General features: G+C 32.4%; 1 protein-coding gene across 1 annotated transcript; it reads right to left on the bottom strand.

Moving 5' to 3' along the window:
- Positions 1-4,807: 4,807 nt before the first annotated feature.
- On the bottom strand, positions 4,808-8,106 carry LOC123275121. The gene is made up of 4 exons (XM_044743038.1): positions 7,689-8,106; positions 7,022-7,588; positions 6,543-6,826; positions 4,808-5,656 (listed from the first exon to the last, which is right to left on the bottom strand). Exons 1-4 carry the CDS (start codon positions 8,104-8,106, stop codon positions 4,808-4,810), a joined length of 2,118 nt encoding a protein of 705 aa, XP_044598973.1.
- Between the last annotated feature and the right edge of the window lie 884 nt (positions 8,107-8,990).

Below are 8,990 nucleotides of genomic sequence, written 5' to 3'. Positions count from 1 at the left end.
AATATCACTATTAAGTAAGAAAAATATTTAAATCCGTTGACCTTGGAGGCCATCCCGGTATTTGTCTGTTTCTCGTGAGATTCTATCAAATTTTATATTTGTAGGAACTGTATTTGAAGAATATGAATTTTTTGACAATTATCACTTCCGCACTCCTATGTGGGGGAGGAACTTCGTAAGATCCTATTCGAGATGATTTCTACATTATAAATAAAAGATTCCAACAAAACTTCGAGTCTATAAAAACTATCGATTGGAAATGAGAAATTTTCATTGTTAACGCCCCCACGATCCCTTTTGGGGTTAGAATTCGAGAAAATCCATTTTCAGCTGAACTTGACATCGTACACGAAGATTCCTACCAAATTTAGAATCTGCAGCAGTTACAGTTTGGAAATTAAAATTTTAGATTTTAATACCCACCCCCGCAATCCCTATCGGAAGTAGAATTTTTTGGAATCCGTTTTGAGATGATCTCCTCATGACAAATGAAAGATTCCGACCTAATTTCGAGTTTGTAAAAGTTACAGTTTGAAAATGGAAATTTGAAATTCTAACAACCAGCCCCGCAATCCTTGTCGGAAGTAGAATTTATTGAAATCCGTTTTGAGATGATCTCTACATAACAAATAAAAGATTCCTACCAAATTTACAGCTTTGAGAAGCTATATTTTGGAAATTATATATATAATTATATATATATATTGTGACATGGAAAATTTTCCATAAATTTGAAATTGCTCGATTAGAGATTATTAGGTTGGCTAAGCTGAGGAATTGCTGAGATTCGACGCGCCTGTGTCGCCCCAAGCGGCCTCCCGATCAGAATGACAAGCTCGAGGTAAGAATAATTCATGAAAACGCGACGAATTTGAAAAGAGTACAGGAATGCGTGGGAACTATTGTAGAATGCATGAGTGAGTGAGACTAGGCTATAGCGATCAGACGAGCCGCGAATTTCTACGAGCAATCGCCGACCAACGCGACATCTGGCCACGAGGATGGAACGACGAGAACATTTGAACGGACCAATGACGATGGAGAGCAATAAAACACAAGTAGTTGAGGCTCCACCTGAACTCGTGAAAAAGAACTAAAAAGTGAATCGACCAATCATCGATCGCCCAGGGGAAGGAACGCAACCACGATTGACTACGGCCGGCTGGAAAATGCCGTGAGCTGCGTGCCGCGCAGATTTTTGAGTGCGCAGAAGTGAGAACACATGTTGTCGAGGAAGCAGCCATTGTAGGCCCCCTTCTGATCTGGACGCCGTGACTGTGACATCGAGCAGTTATTATTTTGATTGTTATTTCTTTCTGTTGCCGTTTGATTTTGGATTTTTTTTATTTTGTCGTGAGTTGAATACGAATAAGTTCGCTGAGCTTTTGTTCTTTTTTTGGACACTACGATCCCGAATACGCCATCGCCGAGACATCAACGCTTTTTTCCGTCAGTTTTGCTTTGCCGCCAACTTCGATCACCTAGCCAACATCGCCTGGAACGTTTACGGAAGCTACGGGGTGAGTCTGATCGCTAAATTTTAGCCCCAGGGTGTCATCACCGCGAATTTCGTCGTAATTGTCACGGTTTAATCCGTGGACAATAATTTCCTTTCGGAAATTTTTGATATAATTCAAGTTGCACGGAATTAAATAAATTCCATTCGAGATTTTGAGCTTTGACGACACTCTGAGGCACGGTACCGCTGAGTCGTGTGTATTTGTGTGTGTGACATTTTTGCCGAGATTATTTTTTTTTTGGCCTGTTACTTACCTCGAGCTTCAATTACCCGACAAATCGGATTACTAAAAATTATTTGAAGGACAAGTGAAATCAGTCGAATACTTTGCGTAGATTAATTTTTTTTTGTATTTAATTTTCGATAGTGAATTTTTTTTTTGTTTTGATTTGTTACTAGATTTTACGATTGGAAACCTGAATAAATTTTGCGAATTGAATTAATTATTTGTTTTGACAATTTGAATAAATTTTGCGAGTTGAATTATTTATTCGTTTCGAAAATTGTTGAAGCATTTTGGCGAACCGACATTTTATTTATTTTGTTTGAAAGAAAGGGCTTTGTAATTTTTATTTTTGGTTACTCGAATTTCTTTCTAGAATTTGGTTTATTTTGAAATGTCGAATCATTGCGTTAGCACTAGTCTTGCGTTAGAATTATTTTTGCGTTAAATAATTTTTGTTACTAATGCGACATTGCCGACAGTATATATTTGTTGTTGAATAAACCGTTGTTGGATTAGAATTGCACGCCTCAATTATTTTTTTTTAATTGTTGTTGCTCTGATTAACCGATCCTATCGTCCCATTTCGATTTCTTTGTTCGTCGATTGCCGTGATTCGATTTTTGAATCTCTTCAAACCGACCTGCCGCCCACGAAGATCCACCGCGAGATCGACCCGTGGAACATTGAGTTCCTGGCGCCCAACCAAATCTACGAACCAGGTAAGCCAATTTTTTTGGGTGACCTGATCCGGCCCTGTCGACGCCAGTGCCGGAATAGGCATCACAATATATATATATATATATATATATATATATATATATATATATATATATATATATATATATATATATATATATATATATATATATATATTAAAATAAAATATATAATCAACGTGAATATATTAATTATACTAACTTTTATAAATTGGAGGCCCTCTTCTTCATTCAACTAACTAACGAATACTAAACGTATCATAACCAATAAATACAAAACAAAACACAATCGATTAAATAACAGACAGATTCTTTTTTATTTTTAAACAAAAGATAGCGTAAATAAATGACATCTTTAAATAACCTATGAAAGATGAATAATTTTTAAACAAAAGATAGTAGCGTAAATGAATGCCATATTTATATAACCTATAAATGAATTAACAAAACCGTTGCTATAGATAATAATTCATGTCACAACCTTGTGGATGCGTGGGTAGATGCGTGGGAGTGCGTGGGTAGATGCGTGGGAGGGTGTGTGGAAACGCGTTTATAAGCATTGAAGTGACGTTAGACATTTTGCCGGTCTTTATGCACTCGAATATGAAGAAGAAGTGATGTTCATTTGTTTTAGTAGCAGAAATAAATGACTATCCACATAAATTTGAAAAAAAATGGTAAAGGGTTGATGGAATTCAAAAAATGAATAGTCTAAAACCTTCTACAATTAATTCCGCGTCGAATGGTCATGGTCTCATGCCAATCGGTCCAGTTGTTTTCAAGTTTATCGGTAACAAAAAAAAAGTTGCTTATATATATATAGATGTGATATTTTGAGCTTGCTGAGCTCAAAGAGATAGTATTTATATGCATTTGAGCTCTTCGAGCTCAAAAGTCTGATAGAAGTTTCATAGAACACTACTTTTGGAATTTTCAAACCGCAATAACTTTTGAATAGATCCACCGATTTTCACGCGGTTGGCGGCATTCGACGCAGTTTTATCAGCCCCATAAAGAATTTTCAGGTTTTAATTGATCGAACCAAAAATTTCGGAGTAATTTCGAAAAAACACTTTTTTCGGTTTTCTTTCGTTCACGATATCTCTCGAACGAGTTAACCGATTTTGACCAGCTTGGTGGCAATCGACGTGGTTTTTCATTGTCTAGAGCTGATTAGTTTTTGGAATCGATCGGTAGAGCCGTTTAAAAGTTATCCAAAAAAAACCATGTTTGAAAAAAATTTTTTTCTTAGTTTTTTTAAGATTTCTCAAAATTGACTGATCTGAATTGGTCCAAATTATACTCAAAATATAAGTTTGGCCAAGCCCTTCCAAATGGCACTAACCGCGATAAAATCGGAGATTTTCAAAAATCGGGAAGTTATTGTTTTTACCCCGTTTTGCAAAAATCGAGTTTTCATCAGATCTCGACGTTTGAAGGTCACAGGAAGCTTCCCTGACTATCCCCGCGAGGTTGTCACGGCGTCTGTATGTATGTGTGTGTGTGTGTGTGTGTTAGGGTGATTTTTTTTTTTACTTTATTTTTTTTTTTTGGTCCCATCGTGAATTCTTGTTGGAAATACCCAAAAAAAATTCCCTGAAAGTTTGAGCTTTTAATATTAATTAACGTCCTCGACCAAGGCATTTGAATATTTCCCATTGAAAATACACAAAAACTTTGATTTTTAATTTTTGAATTTCTAAAGCTCAGCGGCATTTCATGGGATCACTTTGATCGAAGATGGTTTTTTCTTAGAATTGAACGCTCTACAAAAGTGCCCATTGCCGCAAAGTCGTAACTCACACTGGCGAGGCAGTACGGGCCACTGAACCTGATTTTTTCATAAAATTGGCGTTTTTTCGCATTTATCTCGTAAATATCAAGAGCTACGGAAAAAATGTAAATGACAAACTTGTAGAAAATTCAATTTCCAACAAAAAAAGTCCTATGGACCAAATCGCTAAGATCAATATTAAGCGAGATATTAAGCCTTGAATATATTTTTTCGTGAAATTTTGGCCGATCATTGATTTAAACTTATTAATATCTTGTTTACTTTCTCTGTTTTTTATATTTTTTCTTCAATATATTTTTTTAAGGCTAGAAAAACAGGATATGATAAGTATCTTACATTATAAAAGCTTATATCTTAAGAATCTTTAATAAATAATGGATTTACGAGTTTCTGCATAAAACTTATGAATTCAATTACACTTAAATAATTTATATATTATTAACAGTTTATTAAATTATAATAGTTCGAATTATATTAACAACAATAAGTATTTAATAAAAATAAAAACAACAATACCAATTAATTATTATTGAAAGCAGAAAAATGAATTGTTAGATTAATTCATTGTCAATATATTGTGATTTTTTACACGATGTGTATTGAGATCGATGGTGCTGAACAGTTTGAAAAATTCTTTGTCTTTCATCTTCGTTATAAGTCAATACTTCATTAAAACTTTCGGCTAGCGCTACTCCTCTTTCCGCAGTATCGTTTACTACTTTTAACTTTTTGAATGTATCATAACATCGTTTATACTCAAGATTTGATTCCCACAAACTTGGATCTGTATGCAAAAATTCATAGGGGAGCTCAAATTGCTCAAAAATAAACAACGAGTTTGGATTAACAAAATCGCTTATGTTTTTCTCAGATAACGACGTTATTTCTTCATAAGCGACTGATAAACGTTTATTAGGCTTTTTGACCGCTACCTGGGAATTTATTTTTTTTACGAACGTTACTTTTTCTTCTACTGGCACAGTTTCATTCAAAAGAGCTAAACAAGCAAGATTTTCGTGTAAGTACCACAAATGCCGAGACAATTTATCGAGTGCTGCATTTGCAATTTCTAGATGTATTTTTCTGTAGTCAATAAGATCTTTTACTAATTGCAAATCCGAGTTTGGAGCATTTATTGCATTAGGACCAGTAAACCATATTTTTACATAAAATATTACGATGAAAACACATATTTTCTGCAAAATTTTTTTTTCGTTTGCTCCCATTTTAAACTGGTTTCTAAACATATATATTTTCAAGCAATAGAGAGCTTTCGATAACCACCGTGCGTGATGAAAAGCACCAGGTGCTTTAAATTCGGCTCTATGACTTTTGATACCACCCAAAAAGATACAGCTCAGCTCCAAAAACTCCTTGTAATCATTTCTCGGATGATGATTCTAACAAAAAATAAGAAAAATTTAATAATTGCGGCCAGAAAAGAAGATATTTTCAGAATTTTAAAGTAAAAATATTATTTAAAAGGCAAAATTTATAAGACTACATCACTTAAAAATTCGAGTTATATCGAAGTATGCAAAATAACTACACTGATAAAAAGATTTATTTACTATTAATAATTTGATTTATTTAAAGATAATAATTTAATTTAATAAATATTTTTTAACATTAAATAAATATTTATTAGGGAGAAAAGTACATTTAATAATATTTAATAAATATTTATTAATAGATAACAAATATTTATTAACAGTTAATAAATACTTGGTTGAGTAAATTTGTTTGGCTTGCAATGTCATATGATATGAAGGTTTCTTATAAACAAAAATCATCCTTATAAATTATTTGCATTAATTATATTACATTATAATAACATTTATTGTAAACTACCAAATTCTATCACAGCTCATAATTATTTTTTATATTTTTACATATTAAAAACGTTAATTTATTAAGTGAATTGAATTATTATCAATGTATTCCAGTTATAGGGTTATAAAAAGTGTCAAAAGAAAATTGCTATTTTTGCTTTTTATCCTAAATAAATATTTGTTAACAGTTAACAAATATTTATTAACTATTAATAAATTAATAAATATTTATTAACAGTTAATAAATTCTACGTAATGAATACTAATTAACTGTTAATAAATATTTATCAAATCCCATGATGTTAAAAATCATTTATTAACAGTTAATAAAGCTTATTAAATATTAACAAGTCCTTCTATCAGTGTATCAGAAAGATCTAATGACTGTAAAAGAAATTAACTTTATAAATAATAATTCTTTCAATGGTAAAACTATTTATGAATTAATTAATACCTTCAGTTGATTTTCTATGAAGTCAAGAATATCGTCTTTTCTTTGATTTAAAATAAGTGCAATATCTTTATCCTCTGTGCCGATTTCATACGCAGATTTATCAATTTTTTCCCAATTATCTCTGAGTCTTTTGAAAATTGGTACATTTGGACTATTCGTCACTGGCCAAGCAACTTCTGCAACATTTCGTAACATCAATTCAGAAGTATGATGGCGACAAGCAAGATATAATAAGTCACGGCCAATTTTATCTTCTAATAATGCACATGCGCCATTAAAACAACCTAAAACAAAGAATTAGTTATTGATAAACTGTTATTTAATTATCAGTTATTCAAATTTTTGACTCAGCTTATATTTTAACTCAACATTCGTAAAAATAATTAAAAAAATTAATCAAATTCTTATTTGAAAATTTCTTCCCAAGTCAAAAAACAAATACTGTGATATAAATTCATTCAACCACAACATTAACTTACCGGTATTTGAACTAGTTGTATCAAAGCACATTGCTTTAACATTATCGCAAAGATCACACTCTATCAGCGTTTCAAAAATGGCTGAAGCTTGGCTTTCACCTGTGCCATCAGAGAGAATCGGAGTTTTTAAATTTTTATCAGTATTTATTCCGGTGACGTGTATTGATAATCGTTCTGCTTTTGGTTGACCATTTCCCGCAGGAAGCATCTTTCCATCCCAGTGCACTACGAGAGAGTCATCAAAAATTTCTTCTTCTTTGATCGTATCGACAATTTCTTCTCTTTTTGAAATACGCGCATTGCGAATAGTGGAGTAACTTAAATTATATTTATCAATCTCAAGTCCTAAACTTTGAATAACAGCAGAAATGATGTACATCGCATTTCTGTTACTAGTTTTAGTTCTCCCTAGTGCTAATACTAATTCCGAAGTCAGAATATCAATTTTATTTTTCTTAGGCGCTGGCATTGTATCTTCAAAGTCTGAACAAGTTCGCTTCAATTCACTGGAATTTGATATGGAACTACAGAAACTATTTAAGGACGACTGTTGGGATAATTTCATTCCTGAAATGAAAAATGTTAACAGTGAATTAGTAAACATATTAGCTGAATGTTAAACAAATCAAATATAATTAAACAAAACTATTATAATATTAGAACTAACCAATTTCCTCATTATTGGTAGTTTCTACTTCCATCGCAGACAGATTTCCAGAAGTTTCTTCTGGTATAACGTCAATTGCTGGTAGATGGATATTTCTATTTCCTTTACGACAATCTGTCAAAAATTGCTGCAAATTTTTTGGTAAATTTTTTAGTGCAGCACAATTTGCAATGTCAAATAATTTATTAAGACGTTTGCTAAACTGTTCCACATTTGTTCGTTGTCTTTTCGATGTCTTTGCACGACTTCGATGATTCTTCAGTTTCATGTAGTCACTGTGAATTTTTTCCAATTTTTTAATACTGTGCTGAGGTCGAGAAGTTGGAATCAAAAGATTAGCCCAAATAGCATTCGTATCACTGATCACACTACTAGCACTTGCTCGTATACTTAATTTTAAGGATTGATGTTTGTACATAAAGAGATTCAATACATCCCTACACGAAGGTAACTTAATATTATTAATATTATGAATTTCAAATCCAATTAAATAATTATAAACTCTATTTCCGATTTGTTCAGACATCTTTGACAAGAATAAAAATGATAGAAAAATGTAACGCAACGTAAAGCATACAAATGCGACGCGAGTACATTCAGTGTTCACTGAGCTTTGTTCTCGATATTTGCGGCATTAGTATCACACAATAAAGAACAAAGAAAGCGCTGCAATTAGGCGGGCGATTTATTAAACTAATTCAAGGTTACGTAAAAGAGGGGATTTTTGGAGAGGAGAGAGGCTTTCGATTTGCGGACAATGACTGAGCTTTCGCTGGTCGCGTACTTTTTGTCAAACGTTGTTGATCACCGCGATGTTAGTTACATCGCAACGTTGCCATTAGATTATTAAGTACCTACTGACGGAGAAGAAACAAAGAGAAAAGAGTTTGATTAAATGTTTATTATCATTAAAGGTTAAATATTGTAGATTATTAATTTTGCTTTAGTTTTCTAGCCTTAAAAAAATATATTGAAGAAAAAATATAAAAAACAGAGAAAGTAAACAAGATATTAATAAGTTTAAATCAATGATCGGCCAAAATTTCACGAAAAAATATATTCAAGGCTTAATATCTCGCTTAATATTGATCTTAGCGATTTGGTCTATAGGACTTTTTTTGTTGGAAATTGAATTTTCTACAAGTTTGTCATTCACATTTTTTCCGTAGCTCTTGATATTTACGAGATAAATGCGAAAAAACGCCAATTTTATGAAAAAATCAGGTTCAGTGGCCCGTACTGCCTCGCCAGTGTAAGTTACGATTTTGCGGCAATGGGCACTTTTGTAGAGCGTTCAATTCT

Source organism: Cotesia glomerata, linkage group LG1 (genome assembly GCF_020080835.1).
Source record: "Cotesia glomerata isolate CgM1 linkage group LG1, MPM_Cglom_v2.3, whole genome shotgun sequence".
Classification (NCBI taxonomy): domain Eukaryota; kingdom Metazoa; phylum Arthropoda; class Insecta; order Hymenoptera; family Braconidae; genus Cotesia; species Cotesia glomerata.
Note: the sequence above shows the minus strand (reverse complement) of the source record. Positions and strands in the feature narration are given on the sequence as shown.